We start from the raw sequence: 20,152 nt of genomic DNA, 5'->3' as shown, positions 1-20,152 counted from the left end.
TGTTGGAGATTTGTCCGTCGCCTGCGACCTTGGGCTTGAGTCGGAGGGGCATACAAAAAATTTCCAAGCTCACGGCTCACAACCGAAAAATACTCAACAACTTGCCATTGACACGTTGTATACAGTCATGGCACCAGAAAAGATGGCCAACTGGCGAAGCACGCCTAGCGCAGAAGTGCAAGAGCAACGCAATGTACGTTTCCTCTCCCTCAATGTGTATTTTCTTGGCGGTACCTGGCAGCTTGTTGAAGCGCAGCATGGGGTGTGCTGCGTCGCCTCAAAACTCGAAGCTAACCAAGCCGCTCTTTGCGATAGACTGTGGGTATTAACCTCGAGACTGTCACTGATGTAACGTCTGTCGACTACCCGGGCCACTTCCCCGGCGAGGATCACGCCTATTCTCTCGATCGCTTTCGAGCCGGCTTCTCCGTCAACTTCCACCAGAACGACGCCAACTCTTCCTCCTTCTCCTTGATGGGCCTCGATGCCTCGCTGGCCAATGCCTTTCGCCGCATTCTCATCGCCGAGATCCCCACTCTAGCCATTGAAAACGTGTACATCGAGAACAACACGTCGGTGATCCAGGACGAGGTGCTCGCCCACCGGCTGGGCCTGATCCCCTTCAACGGCGGCCGCGATGGCCTCAAGAACTTTCTGAAGTGGCACAAGAAGCCGGAGGCGGGGGAGGACCCCTACGCCGGCTGTTTCGACTGGAACACCGTGCGCCTGGAACTCAACGTCACCTGTACCGTGAACCCGGACGCCGCGCCAGACGAGCGCGACCCCCTCAAGGCCTTCAATAACGCGCACGTCTACGCCAAGGATATTGTGTTTGTCCCCACGGGCAGGCAGGTCGAGTTCTTCAGCGGCGAGGACGCCATCGCCCCCGTCAACCCGGACATTCTCATCGCCAAGCTGCGGCCCCGACAGACGATCAACTTGTCGATGCACATGCACAAGGGTATCGGCGCTGACCATGCCAAGTTCTCGCCTGTTGCCACCGCTTCATACCGCCTCATGCCGACGATTAAGATCTTGAAGCCTATTCTTGGTGCCGACGCCGAGAAGTTTGCCAGGTGCTTCCCGCAGGGCGTCATTGGCCTGGAAAAGGTTACGCCCGCAGAAGCTAAGAAGGCTGGGAGTGGATACGAGGGCCACGCTGGTGAGAAGAAGGCTGTGGTTAAGGACCCTATGAAGGACACCGTGAGCAGAGAGTGTCTTCGACATGCTGAGTTTGAGGGCAAGGTGAAGCTCGGAAGGAGGAGGGACCACTTCATCTTCTCGATTGAGAGCACGGGTCAGTGGGATAGTGATGAGCTGTTCATGGAGGCGGTAAAGCATATGAAATTGAAGTGTAAGAAGCTGGAGCAGCAGGTTGTCAATATGGCGAGGTAAGCCTCGATTTTGTATTGGGGCAAGGCAAAAAGTGGGCATTATAAATGGAGTTTGTGTATATTACGGCTATTTTCCTTTTCGTGTTTGCGAACTGCGTTGCAGTTTTGGTCCTTTTCTATGGGTAGATAAAACGGTATGATACCATGACGTCATATTTCTCGATAATTTCATCTACACTCATTCGCATCTGAAGCCTTGGTGATGTTTGATGGTAAGTGTATGTATCTACATGGATGAGTTAGTCATTATGTGATCAATGCCTGAAGTTTGCGCAGCTTTGGCATATTCGACGGATATATATCCCAAATTACTCGACCCCGACCCAGGACCAAAGCAATGGGAGTATAAACAATTCGAGCTGTTCTATGCTTCCTTGAATTTGAAGAAAAAGTTAAACTCCAGGGGAAAAGCCGGATCTGTGACAACAACTTGCTGTCCATCTATCAGCCCCAACTCAATAATCGTCTTGTTCAGATTCGGTCGCGTCTGCTCCTCCAGCCCCGGTGGGAACTGCATATACAACGTCCTCCCTTCAGCCCGGATAGAGGGCTTCTTTAGCTGTGCCTCTGGCCTCACAGAAAACGAGTCCACAAGCTCTTGTAGAGTAATTTTGGGGTCAACCTCTAGTGGACGGGCCTTCCTCCCGCAAACAGGACAATCATCCTTCTTCTCGTGCTTGAATGTATATGTGTAGATGCTGTCGTTGCCAGAGTACATCATGTAGTTGTTCTCGAAGCCCAGGCACGGGGCGGAGTTGGTAGCGATTTTGAACGCTTCATTGCAGCAGGATGCCGCGATGATGGCATTTGTCGATGCTATTGCGGGGATGATGTTTTTGATGGTGCCTTGCGTGAGGGAGTATGTCACGCCCGATATGCCGAATTCCTGGGCGCGAGCGAGCGCCTTCTGGTAGAGCCAGGTGACGTGCTCCGGTTCGTCTTTGTCCAGGCTGGGGAATGGCTTCTCCTCCTCCCATGCAATGACGTGCGCCCACTCGATGCAGTGTTCCGGCTGGCGCGGGATGGTGGCGATGGTACAGAGGGGCACGGCTGCCCGGGGCGCGTGCATATCAAGTTGGCATTCGATGCAGGATGTTATGGAAGGTAAAATCACGCGGGATTGACCCTTGAACCCTTCTGTACCGCCGTCGATAAGGGGCTTGATTGAATCTGGGTCGGCTTCGTATTCCTCGGCGATAGAGACAAGCATAGCGTTGATCCATCGGCGTGCTTCGATGGAGTCGAGGCCGCAGATGACGAGCTGGAACTGTTTGTAGAAAGTTTCATCAAAGTCCTGGATCCTCTTGTTGTGTGCGGTGATGGTGACGCCCTTCACGCGGTTTTGGACGAATCTGGCCGCCACTTCGGCTTTGAATTTACCTACGTCTGAGCTGCGAAAGAGGAATTGTCTGTTCAGGTTGGAGATGTCGATAGTGTCTAGAGGAGCAAGGTCAGTGAGAGGGGGATTGAGACTGTTAGAGGGCGAAGGAATGGGGAGCCGTAGAGTACCCATGTCAATTACGTGAATGTTTTTGAACTTGGACATGGCGAGGTTTTTGAGGATTTCGCATCCCAAACCTCCTGCGCCGCTGGGATGGTGTTGGTGAGTGAGATGGCATGTGTTCGTGGGCGAGTGAAACGTACATGACGCTGGCGTGAAATGTTAGCTGTGACTTCAGGCTGTGTCAATGTATCATGACGAAACTCACAGGACTTTAATTTTTTCGAATTGTGCTAAAAATTCTTCAGAAGTGGCTTCTGGATCGGTAAACGGCCCAGGGGTTCGTCGTATATGATCGAGATACTTCCTATTTCAGGTCGTCAGGAACAAGTCGTCCGTTTACTCGGCCACTTAGTGCTTGAGATGTACGCACCATCTTGCCTCCTCATTTATGGTCCCAGCGTCTGGCGTGGACCGAGTAGATATGCTCATTTTATCATCCATTTGCCGTACAGTCCCCTAGAGAGATTTGTTTCTACGGGGGAGGAGAGAGGATGGAGAGATGGAGAGACGGAGACGGAGACAGAGGCAGAAAAGAGGGAGTGTGGGTGGGTGGTGGTTGTATATTGACCAACCTTGGAACGTACCTAGTTAGTAGCTGGTTGTTGGTTGTTGGTGGAGGGTGGGGCACGCAACACTGAACCCAAAAGTACCTACCCTACCTAGGAACCTAGTAGGTAGGTCCTGAGTCTGCACTTACTCTAGGCCACCGAGTGCCCATGAACTCTGAAAGCCACCGTCAACCCGGCCCATGACGATACAATCTTTACAATATCTCATGTTCTCAAGCCTATGACTCTGGACGGCCAGAGTTGGTCAGCCAGCATGGATGAACTACTCACCCCGGTGAGCACGACGTACTTGCGGAAGAGGAAAGATTGGGAGCCGGTGCTGGCTACGAAAACTACGGAGCCTTCAAACCTTGCCGAGGTTCTCTCTGCAGATGATGCATTGTCGGTCCTGAAGAGCCAGCCAGACTATGACTCGCTGATTAGAGCCCTTCGGTTCCTCACTGAGAAAGAGGCGTCTTCCGACTTTAATATTCATGTGCCTAGTCCCAAGAGCGCTGCCATCATTCATGTTCTTGTGTCAGAAATCGTACCGAATTATTGGACTTCACTACAGCAAGAATCTTCGATAAAAGAGCCTGCATCCTTTGCTTCGGTATCTGCTGATGCCGTGGACCTGGTTTCGAATTTGCAGAGTGTCGCTGGCATCAACGCAGTAGTGGGACATATAAAGGCACTTGTTCAGGAATCAAAATTCGCTACGAGGGATGTTAAGAGGCCTGATATTAGCCTACACCTCGGTATTTTCCTGGACCTCTTGTCCGTGCTCTTGGATGGAGATGACTCGATTCGAGGAATTTGGCAATCTTCAACGGCTGGTTTAGCGGATGCGGTTTCGAGAAAAGTCCAGTCTCAAACGCTGATCTCCTTGGTAACTAGCGGCCGCATCATATCCATTTCTGCCGAGGCTTCAGAGATTATTGCCAAGGAAGGAAATCCAACCCCTGGTCGATGGCTTGTGGATGGTGTTGAGTATAGCAAGTGGATAGGACGAAACATCGCAACATGGGCTAAGGTTCAATTGGAGGGTGCTGAGCTTCAGACTTGTTTTGATATCTTTCAACGATCCTTGTCCTTGGGATATTCGGGTAAGAAGCTGTTCAATTACCAAGATAATGATTTCACTAGCTAATGCCGCATAGAGACTTTGCTTACTCTCGTCATTGACCAGCTGCTACTGTCTCGAGGTGCATCTCCTGGATTATTCTCCAAAGTTTGTCTCCACCAACCACAGACATACAAGAAAGTGATATACACACTCCTGGAATACCTATCACAGAAGTTCTTGAATCATCTGGAGCTGGAAGATGAGAAACCCGTCGAGGAGGTCTCTGCCGTTGCTGGCTTAATTGATGGTGTAATACAGAATGACGTGGGCCGCAAAACCCATCTCTTGAATTGGTGCTGCAGTCCGTCTGGGGCTGGGCTAGGTGACGGGATCGGTATTCGACGAGCTGTGGTGACTGTTCTGGCAAAGGACAAAGAGACAATTACGTCGCTTTTGGAGAAGAGCTTGAACCAGTTCGGAGACCAGCTTTATATCAAGCATACTGCAATTCTACAGCAAGAGGGTGGGGATAACCAGAATCATACTCAGTTCAATGCGCTGACCATTTCTGCAGCCCACGCCCAAGTATTGCTGCTCAGTGCGGCATATGTAGCAAAGCTCTCTCCCATAAAACTAACCATGCTTCTTCGCTCTGGAAGCTACTTATCAACAATATCTAATCGGATTGCCTCCACCAATGCCAGAGCCCGCTTCTTAGGCATGTGTGTTGGAGAAGGCCTATCCGCAATGTTCGACAACAACACTAAGAAGCTCGATTTTCACATGGATGAAATGGAAACAGAAGAAGCACAATGGCTTAAAGCTCTGACTAAGGTCTCGGATCCTATTGGGCCGGTTGAGTCGCTTCTTTCCAATCTTCCACCGTCACAGCCAACGAAACCGCCCCCACCTCGGGCTCAAAAACCGCAACCGAAGAGGAAACAGCAACATAAACCCGTTGTTAGCGAGCCAGCCCCAAAAGCCATCATTGAAGAAATTGACTCGTCCGATGACGAAGATGAGCATCTTCCCACTGCAGCAAAGTCTACGGATGACGAAGATTCGGATGACGATCCAACCCTGGTTCAACGAAACAAGCTTAAACCCCCAGTTTATGTTCGCGACCTCATCGCGTTCCTACGAGACTCAGAGTCATACGACAAGCAGAAACTTGGAGTCCAAACAGCTCCCGCACTCATTCGCCGAAAAGCCAATTATGGCACCGAAGTCAGTTCACACGCCGAAGAGCTCGCACGACTCCTGGTCGGCCTCCAGGACAAATTCGAAATTGAAAACTTTGAAGATTTGCGCCTTCAAGGCATGGTCGCCCTGGTAATTTCCCAGCCCAAAGCCATGGCACCATGGTTCGCCCGTACTTTCTTCGAAGGCGACTACTCCCTCTCACAGCGAACGTCAGTTCTCGTCACCCTGGGATTATCAGCCCGCGAACTAGCTGGCCTTGAAATCTCAGAATACCAATCTTCATCGTCATTCCCCTCGAAACGACTCCCCGAAAACATTGAACAGCTCTACCTTGAGTCCAGAACCTCCGCAAGCCAACTCCCCTCATCCAACCTCAAACCCCTGCCTCCCAATGCCATCAACGACATTGCCCAGTCCCTGACATCGACGTTCCTCGGGCCCCTCGCCGCCGAAGCCGCCGACGCAAACACCGGACCCGACGCGCTAAAGCTCCAAACTTTTTCCGCGCGGTACAAGTCCAAGTCCCGAAACAAACCGCGCATGCGTGTGATACCAAATACTACTGCTGCCATTCTAGGCACGTATTTCTTCTCCCCGCTCACGGCACACTTCCAATTTGCACTGCGCTCCTCCAGACCCGTCGTTCTGAACCCCTCCATGCTAGCTCTCTATCTTCAAACACTGGGTGTTGTCGTAAATGCTGCCGGTCAGTCGACGCTCTCCCTGCCACAACTCACTTCTGAGTTATGGGATTTGCTATTACGGGTGAGAGTCTATGTATTAGGGGACTTGGGCGCCCTCAAGGGCTGGCTGGTAGCCATGTCGGTGCTGCTAGAGGTAAATGAAGACAATATGCGACGAATATGCGAAGAGCAAGGCAGGGAGGTCATAGAATCGCGTGAGTGGGTATCAAGTGTATTTGAGCGGACGCGTGGGGATGACGGCGGCGAGGAGAATGATGTCAAGATGTTGGCGGCAGGAGTCTTGATCAAGTTGGGCGAAGCTATTGAGGAGTATCAGGCTTTATTAATGGGGGACCTGCTTGGATCTAATTAGACAAGTCTGAATTTCACACTGCGATGGTATGACAGGCAAATGAGATGGAAAAATTATTTGTATCAAGAAATGTCCCGAGAGCTACAATAGTCACGATGAAAAACGCCTCTCTACACCCGGCTACAATCCTTCCTAAAAAAACATCCGACTCCCGTGCTTATGACCCTAAAAGTCATGCAAATAGCAAGGCGCTTTTCTTTCCCTCAACAATATCATACGTCATAGTACATTGTCCATCTTGTCCCAACATCATATGCCCTTAAAACATGGGAAAGAGAATTACTTTACTTAGCTTCCATCACTGACAGACTCCATTCGAGTCACACTGCCCCGTCCAACAGGCAAGCTGTTCAAATAGGCATTTGCGTGGCTCAAGTGATCCCCCAGGCTCATTGCTAGTCGACGTAGCTCATTCTTGACATCTTCTGCTGATGCCTGTCCCTGCATGACGTGTGGTGACGGAGCAACAGGCAAAGGTGGCAGGACGATATCCTGATATGATTCGCGGGGTTGGCTGAAGACTGGCTGTGGGGGAGGAGGATCTTGATAGGTAGAGGGAAAGGTGGAAACGCTGGGCCCGACTGTTTGCTGAGGGGTGATGTCTTCGGGGTCCATGTCTGCGAACTCGCTTAGAGAATACGGCCTTGAAGGGGGATGCTTTTGCTGCGAGCTTTGATCATCCTGATGGGGCTGCTCGTTGTCAGACGAGGGGTCGGGGTAGTCGGCGACGGCGTTGGAAAACTCCGAGTCGTCTGACACGTAGATGGAGGGTTCTCGAACCGTCGCTGGTAGCACATAGAGTGATGCGTGTTTTTCAAGCTCGAAGGGATTTGCAGCCCCCAATTTCCGAGCCGCTCATGGAAGCTACATCTGAGTGAGACGTTGATGGCCGAGTATAGTCTGTTCCGGAGTCTGCGAAGCTCATGTCGAGGTCGATTAAGCTCCCAACAGAGGCACGGTTGTCCATTGTACTTGAGCTGGAGGGGGCGAGCTCGCTCAACGCCGTGGATGTTTGATACGGCTCTGTGGGGTGATGCACCAACGTCGGTCTTGCCGAGTTAGGGGCCGAAGCATCACTGGTAAGAGGGAATCGAAACATTTCTGGGTTCGCGGACGCAGGCGGCGGCATGGTGGGAAATTTCCAGTCCTGGGTACGTCGGTTGTTGTTCAAGTCGGCAGGGTCACTCAACGGTGGCCTTGGGTAGGGCGTGTCTCCGAGGTCGTAGTCTATTGAGGCATGAGAGTCGCCAGCTCTAATGGTCCCCAGATCGACAAACTGAGATATATCGCCCCCATGCAACGATGCGTCGAGGTCGATCAGGGACTCGCGAACGTCCGCCGGTGCAGAAGATTCATCTCGGAGTGGCAGATCTGAAGCTGAAGCTGAAGCTGAAGTGGGAGCTGGAGCCGGGAACGGACGTCCGTAGTATGCTCTTGAATTGTCTTCGTAGTTTGATATGGTATTTGGGTCAAATACCTTTTCCAGGGGTGCCTTGACAGACGGTAATTGTGGAGGTGGTCGTCGCCTGGACTTGCCCTTCTGAGGTTTTGATGTCTCCTCAAAAGCTTGCTGGCTGAAGTCAACCTCGGTGCCATAGACGTCGTAAACATCCTGGGCATCTCCATTGTCAAACACTTGCTGGTCAAAAGCAGCCGTGGTGCTAAAGTTCCACTCATCATTGCCCACTGCAGTAGAGGCAAGGTCCGACAAGCCTTGTGCACCGCCTATTGAAAACAGAGAGCGTCGATCTCCTCCTTGTGCCTCCCACAACTTGAATGCTCGTACCAGGTGAGCTAGCGATGACGAAGGATAGACATCCTCCGTCTTGAAAATGTATTTGTGGCGCTGGATTTGCTCGATTGTTGGGCGTTTTGCAGGGTCATGTTGCATACAATAGGCGGCGAGATCCTTTAAGCCGGTAGAGTATCTGTCTCCCTCAAGACGCGGCGTGTGCTGCTTCAGATGGGTGCCCAGTCTGGAAAAGTCGATGCCATCTGTTACATTAGGCGGCAGTCCGGAGGCAATCTCATACACCAACGAGCCATATGCCCAGATGTCGACTTCGGTGCCATATGAAGTTGACTGATCAAAGAGTTCAGGGGCCATCCAGTGCGGGGTGCCGATAAAAGTACTTCGCTTGTCAAACTTGGTTTCAATGACGCCAGCAACGCCAAAGTCGCAGAGTTGAACGTCGCCAACCTCGGTGATCAGGACGTTGGCGCACTTGATATCGCGATGGATGATACCCTGGCCGTGAACCCACCACAGAGCCTCTGCAACTTCGCGCAGAATAGGAATGATCCATTTCTCCTGTAGCCCGCCTGGGGCGGTAGGCGTCATTAGAGTCGAGACGCTGCCGCCAGCGCAATACTCGGTAATCATCCACATGGACTGGCCAACGGGCAGTGCCTCGATGACATGATTGATATTTTTCGCGCCGCTGTCGCTTAGCAGCTTCAGGGCATTGATTTCTTTGAGGAGGTCACTGTATGTGTCGGCCAGCTTGGGGTTGACAGTGTCGCTCTCCTCGATGTCGATGATCTTGACGGCAACGAGCTTACCAGTAGTTTGAGAGGTTGCCTTGTAGACGCGGCCAAAGCTTCCCTTGCCAATCAGCTCCGAGAGCTGATATCTTGGGATATCCTTTCCTGACTTTGTGCACGTCTCGACGACGGCTTTCTGCATCTTCTTGGCATCTTCAAAGGCCTTTTGTCTGGTGGCTGACATCTCAGTTAGACGCGGTTGAAGGGACGCCATTTTGGCGAGGCGGACATGGACGGAAGGTGGCTAGATATCAAAGGGCCTGGGCCCAGGCATGCTGCGACTATGGAGAAAGATGAAGTGTGCACTCGGCACCGACAGCCATGGCCGTGAAAGTCGCCAATCTGTCAAGTGCGTTCTGATCCGCCATGTGGTTCGAGAAGTGGCCAGGAGAAGCAGTGGAGACCTGGGGCTCGGAACGAGAAGCATGAGTGTGTCAGGTTGGGTGGCAGCCCGACGCTGGTGTGACTGCAGGGCAACCCCCAACATGAAGTCAAGGTGCAAAGCGCCCGCCCTGTTGCCTCTTGAGGGCACTCGGCAGTCCGTACCTGGGTGCCTTGGTGTTGGTGGCGTTAGGGCGATGCGTACCTGTCGATGTTCGCCTTCTAGTAGGCTCGGATAGCGGGCTGTGCCGGGCACCCTCCACTAAGCAACGTCTGGAATGCCAGCTGAAGTCAATACTCGCCCCGAGTCTCTCAAGCCTCGGGGAGCAACGTCAACATTCATATGACGACTCTTACTCCTATCCATTGCTCGGTCAGAAATGCGCACATCTTGTTGGTCATGGATATGTGATACAATACGATAGGACATGTGCTTCTAACTCTCTATCGCTGCTCGTGTCCAACCCTAATTAGTTACTGTCTAGATACCTTGTATCCTCAATTCGATGCGTTTCAACCACACGGTACAAAGGACTCTCTGCTCTTGTCCCAGACGAAATTCCCCCCCTCCGGTCCAATGCCCGTCATTCATGATTCTTTTCGCATTTCTGCCACCATCTTCTCGTGAATGCTCCGCCAAGTACCCTCGCATGTGTTCCTGATGACGCTGACCAGGAGCCTGGAGCATTTTATCACCACGTCCTCAATCAACTCGTAGCCGCCGCCACCCTCTTTTTCTTGAACAGTCCAGACTGTCTCCAGAATGGTATTCAGTGGGCTTCGTATTCTTATAAATACACCCTTCTCAAGGTTGATAAACTCATACGTGCTTACCACATCAGAGTCCCATAGTCCTGCTGGAAGAGCATGGACCTTGTCTGTGACTTGATAGCACTTGGGCGCCGCGACGCCATGGAGGCCACGATCCGTTGGAAGCTGTGGCTCCGGGTCCGTTGGCTTGTCGATTGCTTCATACTTGATCATATGCGGGTTAAACTGAATGAAGAACACGTGGCCCTGGAGCATTTCTACGCCTTTGGCTGCACTGACGTCCCTCGGAAGAGGCGTTGTATGCTTGAGAGAGTCTGTAGTATTGAACAAGGCTACGCATAAAACATGGTTACTTAAAGCGTCCAGATTGCATTCGTACGAATATGGGTAAAGCATAGCAGGGGAAAAGAGAAAAGGGGGGAGGGCGACATCTTACAAGACATATTGCTAAACACTTTGTATAGGAAATGTGAGAGCAGCCCGGAGAGATAAACAGAAAAACATCAAGAAGCAGAATTTATACAAACGACGGGGTACTCTGCTTGCGTCGCATATGCGCACATGCATGTTTGAGGGCGGAGGAGGGGGTTTGACACGGCTGCTACATACAGTAGCGTCGAGGCTAAATGTTGTTCGTTGTCTGGCCCTGGACCATCAGACAACAAGCGACTCGGGTGGCCGTTGCGGTCGTCCGGGCGAATGGCGACTTCTATGGTTGGAAAATATTGTGTCCATCGATGCTATTATTTCCTTATAATTATTGTATTATTTGACAAAAATTTGAACACGATGCCCTTTGCTTTGCTGGTTGGGAACTCAAATAGTATCGACCTTTTGCGGCGCCAGTGGCAGCTCACACCGCCTCCTATTGGTGATCCATCCGCTTGACGGCATGTGACCTCGCGACTGTCCATGTAACCACTACCGCGCGACTGGCGTGTCGTCGTGATGGGTCGGTCAGTCAAGTCCTCGTACCCACCTCCGCAAAGGACATCGTGAATTTCTAAATTGTTCTCCAATTCACGCCGCCTCCGAGCCGAAATTTCAATCTAGTCACTTCCTGAAGACAACTCTTGAAGCATTGATGGACTACCCCTACTGCGTATAATGCACGTCACCCCGTACTCCGTACTTGGTCACTAGTTGTCACGATGGTCGCCACAGCGAGATCGAGCCGATCCTTTACCCCTAGAAAGACTGCGACGGCGACACTTCCATCAAAGAAACCTGCAAAACAGAATGCAAGCATCCTTAGCTTTTTCCAGAAGACCCAACGACCAGAAGACTCTCTCTTTATTGAGGCCACATCCGATGCTGCTACCCAGGACGAGGACATATACGGTCGTGATGACGAATATCGGTTCAATGAGTCGATATCCAACAAAAAGAGAAGAATGAGCAATGATGCTCCTGCATTTCGAAAAATTGACAATGCTGTCCTCGCAGAGGTCCATGCTGATGAAACCTTGGACAATTGTAAAGCGGACAGCAGTGCCAAATCTCGACTCAATCTTCCGTTCATCGTGGACTCTGATAGTGACGAGGGGCATGAGAGCAGCGATGAGGACGATAGTGGTAATCAAGATGGAGTACCTACTCCTATTTCTCCGCAGCCAGAGACATCGTCTGTGCAAGGTACCCGTAAACATACAAGCCCAGGTCGGCCAAAGTCCAAAGATGGCCCAAATGTACGATGCCAAAGTCCCGAGAAGATGCTGGATTCTAACGAACAAGACCAAAAATACCAACTGTTTGCAGACCCCGAGAACTTTGGCGACATAGATGATTTGAACTTTACAGAGTTTGAAGGCGAGGAAATGCGGGAGATGAGATACATGCGGGAACAAGCTCGACTGGAAGCTCAGGAAGCAGGAACAGCCATACCTGAAGATTTCGGTCAAGATTCTTTTCAAGATGATTCTGCGGCTCAGACATGTCCAATCTGCAATGGGAGTCTTCAAGGCGTCTCAATGGACGAAGCGACCAAACACGTCAACTCATGTCTCGACGGCAATCCGATACCCTTACCGGAACACGAGCCCCCAACAGCTGCATCGCCACCGCCTGAGATTGAAGCTACGGTAATAAGCAAACGATTTGCACGGGCCGCAATCCCACGACCCGGACAGGCAGACCCTTTTGAGTCAGAAAATGACGGAAAGGGGGCAAAGTCTGCTTTTTCAAAGCTCATGTCAAATAAAGCCGAAGATTCCGCCTGGGTGGCGGCAGCGGCAGCCGAGAACGCTTCAAGGGGTCGTCCAGCCTACGAGAGAACATGTCCATTTTATAAAATCATACCCGGGTTTAACATTTGCGTTGATGCTTTCCGATATGGGGCTGTAAAGGGATGTGAGGCGTACTTCCTCAGTCACTTTCATAGCGACCACTATATCGGCCTGACAGCAAACTGGATGCATGGGCCAATATATTGCAGCAAGGTGACCGGAAGCTTAGTGAAGCAGCAACTTGGAACTGCTGCAAAATGGGTAGTAGAATTAGACTTTGAGAAATCCTACGATGTTCCAGGAACAGGCGGCGCCACGGTCACCATGATACCGGCCAACCATTGCCCCGGCAGCTCACTATTTCTCTTTCAGAAGCCTGCCGACAACAACACCAATAGTCGAGGCAAGCGGATTCTTCACTGTGGCGACTTCCGAGCTTGCCCAGCTCACGTAACCCATCCACTTATCAAACCAGACATTCAAGATGCAATCACAGGCAAGCTGAGCCAGCAAACCATTGACATATGCTATTTGGATACCACGTACCTTAACCCGAGATATTCATTCCCACCACAGGCTGACGTCATCAAAGCCTGTGCCGATTTGTGCGCATCACTATCTCCAGATCCTACCTGTAAAGATGACTTTTGGGAGAAGGGTGCCAAGGAAAAAGGGACGCAAGCAGTCAGCAAGTATTTTCAAAGTACCACGAAAAGTAACGACGCCGTCGAGGCCAAGACATCATCCAAGTTGGGCCAACGACTTCTCGTAATCTGCGGCACCTATTCCATTGGAAAGGAGCGAATATGCGTCGCAATTGCCAAGGCATTGAAGAGCAAGATATTCGCCATTCCCCGTAAAAGAAAAATCTGCAAACAGCTCGACGACCCAGAATTAGCCGGACTCCTCACGTCCAATCCTGTGGAAGCCCAAGTTCACATGCAGTCACTCATGGAAATTCGCGCAGAGACTCTGCAAGAATATCTGAATGGCTACAAGGGGCACTTTAGTCGTATCGTGGGGTTTCGCCCCAGTGGCTGGAACTACCGACCTCCAAATAGCAAGCAAATGTCAGCTGATGCCTCGCCAACTAGCATACAAACACAACAGATCCTCCATGGCAAGGGTTGGAGATCGAGGTTTGGTTATAAAGATTTTGTCGCGCAGAGGGGCAGCACCAAGGAAGCCATGTGTTTTGGAGTTCCTTACTCGGAACATAGTAGTTTTCGAGAGCTCGCCATGTTTATAATGAGCTTGAGGATAGAAAAAGTCATCCCTACGGTGAATGTAGGCAGTGAGCAGTCGAGAAAGAGAATGAAGGGATGGCTGGACCGGTGGGCATCTGAGAGACGGCGGGGTGGTCTTCTTCAGCCCTTAATAGAAGGAAAGGATGATCCTGAAGACGAGAAGATGTGCTTGTGGGGAGATAAGTCTGGGAAAGGAGGAGGGGCCTGGTGGTAAATTATTCCATGCATGAGTAGCGATCGCAGGAGAGTATGATGATGGTTGGATACATACACACATACGTTTGAATGGGTAGAATAAGTGTCATTAGTCCATTATCAATTTTAGACTCAACGCCGTTGCCTTGGTTGTCACAAGCCCATTCACATCCCCTGCCCGTGTCCAAGCCGCGAGGCCCAAACAAATACTTGCATCCCCATGCTTTCAAGAACCACTCAAAAGGAACCCAGTTCACCTAGCCTTGGCCTGCTGAGCAGCAGCTTCTGCAGCACGGTCAGCAAAATATGGACCGCTACATCGCAAAAACAAAAGAACAAGCTTACCTCTCCGCGTTGCATCCTCCAACAGCTGCGTATCTACCGACCCAGCCGGCAAATGAACATACCGCACAACCGAGCCTCGAATGAAGACGTTCTTGACCGAGCTCTAACTACCCGTCAGTCCAGTGCCACACAGGTGCCCCCCCCCTTTCCATTAAGCTAGCATTGGCAGACAGGGCAGGGCTGCACACATAAGCCGGGCGCGGGTGCCGCCGGCAGAAAGTACGCACCAGATGAGGGTATTTTAGCTCCTCCACGACAGAAATGTCGTCCAGCTTAATGTTGAGGTACTGGTCTACGCTCTTGAGCGTCCCTTTGAGCTGGATGTCGTTTTTGAGCTCCACCGTGACTTCATGGTCAATGAGGGTTTTGAAGAAACTGCCTTTCAGGTTAGGACCGTCCTTGCGCTCAAATAAGATGTATCCAAGGTCAAAAAATAAAAGAGATCCAATGAAAGTAGAGGTCAACTTGCGGCGTGGCAGAGATACACCCGGGAAGGGGGGCGAAAGGGTGGGATTACCTGAAGAATAGCATGGTTTGGGGTTCACTGGGATGGAGGTGTTGAGAATGGAAGTAAGTCTCGTGTGTTCTGCAGCGTCGAGGAAGCTCTAGGTCCTCGGATTTAATATTTTTGCCGAGATTTGAAGGAGAGTCCTTGGCGCGCCCTGGGTACAACTCTCTGGAACTTGGGCGATATTTGTCGTTCTTTTCTTCTTCTTTCTTTTGGCGAGGTGGTTGATATTCTTGTTCTGGGACTACGGTGTATCGCGCCTTGCGAGCTGCTGAGATCCATCCACATCACGTGATGATTGCCTTTGACTTGCTCTGGATTCTGATTCCACCTTTTGGGGGTTAAAAAATTGATGGTGATCAAATTTATTTATTTATTTTATTGGTAATGGAATAAATTTACCCTATTCAAGCAAATCATACACTACTACCCATATGCCTTTCTGTTTTATGCTACATGTACAAAGGCCCGCTTCTTCGCACTCCTCTCCGGGTTCTCATCCTCCCACTTCTCATCAACATAGTCCTTGATACTCTTATCGCGGAGTTGCATGCCCACAACCTTGAGTGCGGCAATATTAACTCCCATTTCATCCTTTTGTCTCTTCAGCGCTGCTCGCAGGTTTGTGCGTATCCCGTCCATCATAGACTTCATTGTGCGACTTGCTACAATTTGCTTGTGGTGAGTCTTGATCATGAAGAAGAGGATGCGGCACGTCAGGGGGATGTTCATGGACCGCATGGCAAAGATGTTGAGAAATGTGAAAAGTATCGGGACGGTGGCGAATGGCAGAACGAGCAATGCGTCTTGCAAGGCAGATGCCTTGATGCGTTGCAGGACTGACATGACGTGGACTTCGGCGGTGATGTTGCCAAGAGCGAGGAAGACGGGGTTGCGCTGTGGCGGGGGGGCGTGAGGGTTCGTGATTTTTGCTTCCTCGTATTCTTTCATAAGGTTCAGGTCGGCCATGCCCATTTCTAGGGCTTCTTGTATTCTTTCACCAGCCATCAACGTCTCTGTTGTCTGTTTTGTTGCCGCAGCTACTTCGCCATTCTCGTCCTCGGCGTCGGGGTCCTTTTCGAGGGAGGTTGTTAATGTGCTTTCGTAAAGCTCCTCCATTTCCTTCTCTCGCTCCTCTTCGAGAAAGATTTGCTCGTCGGTTTCCTCCCAAACCCGGATGCTCTTGTCGTGACCAGCACTCACGAGGAAGTTTCCGGTGTGGCTGATAGCAATCGTCCAGATTTCACCGTGGTGGCCGTCCAGTCTCTGAATCTGCTCAAACTTGTCTCCGTCCCAGTATCGAATGGTCCTGTCTTTGCTGCTGCTGAAGAAGTGGTGGCCATTGCCGTCGGAATTGTGTGGGACAAAGGCGACTTGCAGGATACTGTCCTGGTGACCAAACAATGCTTTGTGGCAATCACCGAAATCCAGCCCCCATATTCTTATATTCTTATCTGCTGAACTCGTAACAATAAGCTTGCTGTCGTAAGAGATGTCCATGCTCAGGACGGGAAGCTTGTGACCGTAGAGGTTGAGGTATAGCTTTAGCGAGTCTACAAAGAAGACTTTGACCGTGTTGTCTAGCAGGGCCACCGCAAGCAACTTCGCATCGGGAGAAAATTTGAGACTCAGAATGTCATCAGACACTTTGAGAGTGCGTGACTGAACAAGTTTCAGCTTGGGCGTTGTCCTCTTCGTGCCAAGAATCTCCTCTTGGACAATCTTGAACTCCCAAAACTTTGCCGTCTTATCGGCACTGCCAGAAACAACGGATCGTCCATCAGGATGGACGCTAAGGCTCCAAATGGCACCCTCGTGTGCCTGCACAGCATCGAGCAGTGATGCTGATGCAACATCGAATAATTGCAGTTCACCACTCTTCGTGCCGACGACAACCACTTTGTCACCCGGCAAGAACGCGCAGCAAAGAGCGTAGCCACACTCAAATGTACGAATACACGCTTGAGTCTTGATGTTCCAAATCTTCATCGAACCGTTGGCTGCCGAGGCAAGCATTTTATCATCCGAGCTCAGGGACAATGCTCTGATGTCAGCTCGATGTCCCGGCAGTTCTACAGCTAAGCCGCGAGTATAGTCAGGGATGTCATCCTTTTTCTTGCGCTCAATCTTCTCCTTGTGAGGGATACTATAGTACTCCAGTTGGTTGTTTGTTGTGCTCACCAACAATTGCAAGTCCTTCTGATTGCTGGATATTGCCCAATCAACTGAGCGGACCTTGCCCCCGGTTCTGAGAATAACATACTGAACAAAGACATCGCCGACGTCCGCTTTCGAAACATCCTCATTGGCTCCATCGCCATTTTCGGCAATACGGTCTTCGGCCTCGCTGTCCTTCCGCTTTAGTCTGCGTCGCTGTCGCTTTCGTGCTAGACTCTTTCTAATTTCCGCTTCGGATTTGATCCTCCACACATCAACACTTTTCTCGGAGCCATGGACGGCAAAGTAATCTCGCTGTGGGTGAAAAATAATCTCGATTGCTCGATCTTTGCTTTGCCTGTGGAGGATTCCACGGTCATGAAGGTAATGGGCGGCCGCAGAAATATCGACCTGCCGGGTGCTGGCGGCTAAACCTTCAGTATCAAGGGACCAGACTTTCATCTCGCCGTCATTTCCTGCGGTGATGCATCCGCTTACATCGGGAGAAACACCCAAGGCCCAGCATTCGCCATTTGTTTGAGAAATGTGTGTTTCGATGCAGTGTCTTGATGAGAGGTCCCAAAGTTTAAGCAAAGAATCCTTGCCGGTCGTGAGTAGGAAGCCATCCGACGAGTTTTCATTATTCAAGAGCATTGCGGGTGATCCGTCATCATTCTCAACTTGAAACTTGGGCTCGATGAATTGGAGGCCAGTGATCTGATCCTTGTGTCCGCGGAGTTTAAATTGGCCGACTTCAGCGACCAGATCCCAAATGATGACATCGGTATCCTTGGAGCCACTGGCAAGTCGTACGCCAGAATTGTCGAATGCCAGCTTCGTAACAGCGGACTTATGACCGTTGAAATTAACAATAACCGTCGAAATTTTACTGTCCCAGAGTCGAATACTACCATCCTCGTATCCGACGGCGTAGACGTCTTTGTCTGCCTTGCTCTGCGCGATTGCAGTCACAGAAACTGTACACCGTTCGTCCCTCCATCTACTGATAAGCTCTCCCCTTTTTATATCCCAGCAGAGAACTTCTTCGTTCGCGGCGACGACGGCTTGTCCAGCGCCACTACTGGTCCGGTCTTTGGCGGCCCAGAGAATGTTTGAGGTGTTGGTCGTAATCACCCCAAACGACTTGGCGTGCTCGTACTTTCTAATAATAAAGGGTCAAATTTCTATTTTCAGATGGAGTTAGGCGTATAATTAAGCACTTACAGGTACGATTTCACCATTGTCGCAAAATCGCAAGGTCAATTGGTGCTATCACTGTCCAACAATTCTGGGATGCCATCCTCACCGTGACCAGTCCTTTGGAGTGGGATATTTTTTTGCTTATCGATAGCGCTGTGGACCGCCTCTTGCAACTATCTCATCACGTGGCCGCTCACCTCTCGCGGCAGCTTGATGGCCATCCCGCACTTGCTCAGCCCCACCATGTGTCGTCAACAGCTCAGACGCCGGGAGGAGCAGGCAGATCTCGCGAACTGCAAACACATTCGCAACGATGCTTCTCCTTGATTACCAGAACGTATTAATCCAATCGGTTCTTACCGAAAGGTTCTCCGGGTTCGTCAGGACTTGCGCTAGCTAATTTTCCATAAATAACTAACCATATTCACCAGAGCCCCTCCTGCTTCCATCGACCAGACCGTCTCCGACTTCGATGGCGTTACCTTCCATATCTCGACTCCCGAAACAAAGACTAAAATTCTCCTTTCTATTCAAATAAGATGTTTCCAGGATCTAGTTCAATATGGAGCGGAGCAGGTTCTTCAGAGAGAATATGGTCAATATGTCGCACCAGTGGAGCCTGGTTACGACTTCTCCGTGCTCATTGACCTCGAGAATCTACCTGAGGAGAGAGGTGCGAATCGCAACTATTCCCGAAGGAATTTAGCTATTCGATAAAGTTCTAACAATACGCGCTTAGAGGAGCGCGACGCGCTTGCAATGAAATTTGCTCTTCTAAAGCGAAATGCGATGGCAGCTCCTTTTGAGCAAGCTTACCAGGAGCATTATGAGCTGAAAGAACAGGCATCAAAATTCACTTCCGAAGAGGCCCCTCAAGGTGTCCGGGAAGGTGGACAGGTCAAGGCGATCCGCTACCGAGAAGAAGAAGCGATCTACGTGAAGGCTAGCCACGACAGAGTGACCGTCATTTTCAGCACGGTCTTCCGAGAGGAAACAGACAGGGTGTTTGGCAAGGTGTTCATTCAGGAATTTGTCGATGCTCGGAGGAGAGCTATTCAGAATGCTCCGCAAGTCTTGTTCCGAAACGATCCGCCTCTGGAACTGCAGGGAGTTCCTGGTGTACAGAACACTGGCACCGGAGAGATTGGCTATGTCACATTTGGTACGTGGACACTGTCTCCTTTGCTCACAATACGACGCTGACAGGCACAGTACTTTTCCCAAGACACTTGACCCCCCAAAGGATGCCAATTGTTATTTCGCATATCCAGACTTTCCGAGATTATTTCCACTACCACATCAAAGCATCCAAGGCCTATATTCACTCACGTATGAGGAAGCGAACGGCAGACTTCCTTCAAGGTTCGGATTCCCAAATTGCACTAGCTGCAACCAATGCTTACTTTTCTCATAGTGCTGCGCCGTGCACGCCCCGACAACGAGGAAAAAGAGAGGAAGACTGCAAGCGGACGATCATTCAGGGTCCAAGGAAGCTAAGGAGAGAGGCTTGTGGAAGCAAGCATATTACGCGTATCGATGGCTGGCGCAGTAGAGACAGCATCTGTCAAGTGTAGAGAACAGCAGCTGTAAACGAAGTTCAATAAAAACGAGCCACCCAAAGATTGCCTCTTCGTACTTGGTAATAAATAGCATGCGAGTATCATCTAGTTACCTACCTACTGGGTAGGTATTTACTTGCTGTTGTTACTGGGTGGCAAACTCCTGTTATAAGCCAGCTTGTAACCCTGAGTATCTTGGCGTCTGGTGCCAGTGCACCGAATACAGTTACGAGGTCACTAATGCTGTAG

The 20,152-nt window shown here is 50.7% G+C and overlaps 10 protein-coding genes across 10 annotated transcripts; 4 read left to right on the top strand and 6 right to left on the bottom strand.

Annotated features, from left to right (window-relative positions):
* Positions 1–127: 127 nt before the first annotated feature.
* Positions 128–1,395, top strand: J3458_002917 (uncharacterized protein; the record flags this gene model as incomplete). Its single annotated transcript, XM_007816964.2, has 2 exons — positions 128–193; positions 316–1,395. The coding sequence occupies 2 exons, from the start codon at positions 128–130 to the stop codon at positions 1,393–1,395; spliced, it is 1,146 nt and encodes a 381-aa protein (XP_007815155.2).
* A 194-nt stretch (positions 1,396–1,589) lies between these two features.
* uba3 (NEDD8 activating enzyme) lies at positions 1,590–3,440 on the bottom strand. The gene is made up of 4 exons (XM_066117477.1): positions 3,269–3,440; positions 3,104–3,202; positions 2,904–3,044; positions 1,590–2,831 (listed from the first exon to the last, which is right to left on the bottom strand). The coding sequence occupies exons 3-4, from the start codon at positions 2,938–2,940 to the stop codon at positions 1,759–1,761; spliced, it is 1,110 nt and encodes a 369-aa protein (XP_065977263.1). The 5' UTR covers positions 2,941–3,044; positions 3,104–3,202; positions 3,269–3,440; the 3' UTR covers positions 1,590–1,758.
* A 280-nt stretch (positions 3,441–3,720) lies between these two features.
* Positions 3,721–6,771, top strand: TEL2 (telomere binding protein; the record flags this gene model as incomplete). The annotated part of the gene is made up of 3 exons (XM_066117476.1): positions 3,721–4,552; positions 4,607–5,035; positions 5,087–6,771. 3 exons carry the CDS (start codon positions 3,721–3,723, stop codon positions 6,769–6,771), a joined length of 2,946 nt encoding a protein of 981 aa, XP_065977262.1.
* Positions 6,772–7,059: 288 nt separating this feature from the next.
* PAK4_2 (Serine/threonine-protein kinase PAK4) lies at positions 7,060–7,386 on the bottom strand (the record flags this gene model as incomplete). The annotated part of the gene is made up of 1 exon (XM_066117475.1): positions 7,060–7,386. One exon carries the CDS (start codon positions 7,384–7,386, stop codon positions 7,060–7,062), a length of 327 nt encoding a protein of 108 aa, XP_065977261.1.
* Positions 7,387–7,585: 199 nt separating this feature from the next.
* PAK4_1 (Serine/threonine-protein kinase PAK4) lies at positions 7,586–9,529 on the bottom strand (the record flags this gene model as incomplete). Its single annotated transcript, XM_007816967.2, has 1 exon — positions 7,586–9,529. One exon carries the CDS (start codon positions 9,527–9,529, stop codon positions 7,586–7,588), a length of 1,944 nt encoding a protein of 647 aa, XP_007815158.2.
* Positions 9,530–9,939: 410 nt separating this feature from the next.
* On the bottom strand, positions 9,940–11,264 carry J3458_002912 (uncharacterized protein). The gene is made up of 2 exons (XM_066117474.1): positions 10,904–11,264; positions 9,940–10,799 (listed from the first exon to the last, which is right to left on the bottom strand). Exons 1-2 carry the CDS (start codon positions 10,908–10,910, stop codon positions 10,285–10,287), a joined length of 522 nt encoding a protein of 173 aa, XP_065977260.1. The 5' UTR covers positions 10,911–11,264; the 3' UTR covers positions 9,940–10,284.
* A 270-nt stretch (positions 11,265–11,534) lies between these two features.
* pso2 (repair protein PSO2 SNM1) lies at positions 11,535–14,226 on the top strand. The gene is made up of 2 exons (XM_066117473.1): positions 11,535–12,155; positions 12,202–14,226. The coding sequence occupies exon 2, from the start codon at positions 12,285–12,287 to the stop codon at positions 14,151–14,153; it is 1,869 nt and encodes a 622-aa protein (XP_065977259.1). The 5' UTR covers positions 11,535–12,155; positions 12,202–12,284; the 3' UTR covers positions 14,154–14,226.
* Positions 13,821–15,205, bottom strand: LSM2 (U6 snRNA-associated Sm-like protein LSm2). The gene is made up of 5 exons (XM_066117472.1): positions 14,997–15,205; positions 14,707–14,854; positions 14,480–14,582; positions 14,219–14,419; positions 13,821–14,143 (listed from the first exon to the last, which is right to left on the bottom strand). Exons 1-4 carry the CDS (start codon positions 15,008–15,010, stop codon positions 14,388–14,390), a joined length of 297 nt encoding a protein of 98 aa, XP_065977258.1. The 5' UTR covers positions 15,011–15,205; the 3' UTR covers positions 13,821–14,143; positions 14,219–14,387.
* A 135-nt stretch (positions 15,206–15,340) lies between these two features.
* DIP2 (beta transducin) lies at positions 15,341–18,415 on the bottom strand. The gene is made up of 2 exons (XM_007816970.2): positions 18,369–18,415; positions 15,341–18,306 (listed from the first exon to the last, which is right to left on the bottom strand). The coding sequence occupies exons 1-2, from the start codon at positions 18,383–18,385 to the stop codon at positions 15,435–15,437; spliced, it is 2,889 nt and encodes a 962-aa protein (XP_007815161.2). The 5' UTR covers positions 18,386–18,415; the 3' UTR covers positions 15,341–15,434.
* Positions 18,416–18,657: 242 nt separating this feature from the next.
* Positions 18,658–19,841, top strand: ARC35 (Arp complex subunit; the record flags this gene model as incomplete). The annotated part of the gene is made up of 5 exons (XM_066117471.1): positions 18,658–18,719; positions 18,776–19,017; positions 19,084–19,506; positions 19,557–19,706; positions 19,759–19,841. The coding sequence occupies 5 exons, from the start codon at positions 18,658–18,660 to the stop codon at positions 19,839–19,841; spliced, it is 960 nt and encodes a 319-aa protein (XP_065977257.1).
* Positions 19,842–20,152: the final 311 nt, after the last annotated feature.

Source organism: Metarhizium acridum (genome assembly GCF_019434415.1).
Source record: "Metarhizium acridum strain ARSEF 324 chromosome Unknown scaffold_13, whole genome shotgun sequence".
In the NCBI taxonomy this organism is placed as follows: Eukaryota; Fungi; Ascomycota; class Sordariomycetes; order Hypocreales; family Clavicipitaceae; genus Metarhizium; species Metarhizium acridum.
The sequence above is the reverse complement of the archived record's forward strand: the minus strand, read 5'-3'. Positions and strand labels throughout refer to the sequence as shown.

Bases quoted from the DNA above. Each gene is read 5' to 3' on its own strand.
- uba3 (XM_066117477.1), bottom strand. From the start codon at position 2,940: ATGTCCAAGTTCAAAAACATTCACGTAATTGACATGG. The intron at 2,832-2,903 runs GTACTCTACGGC...TTGCTCCTCTAG, and splicing joins CATTCACGTAATTGACATGG to ACACTATCGACATCTCCAAC.
- pso2 (XM_066117473.1), top strand. From the start codon at position 12,285: ATGCGGGAGATGAGATACATGCGGGAACAAGCTCGACTGGAAGCTCAG.
- LSM2 (XM_066117472.1), bottom strand. The intron at 14,583-14,706 runs GTGCGTACTTTC...ACGGGTAGTTAG, and splicing joins AGCTAAAATACCCTCATCTG to AGCTCGGTCAAGAACGTCTT. The intron at 14,420-14,479 runs GTAAGCTTGTTC...ACCGTGCTGCAG, and splicing joins GGAGGATGCAACGCGGAGAG to AAGCTGCTGCTCAGCAGGCC.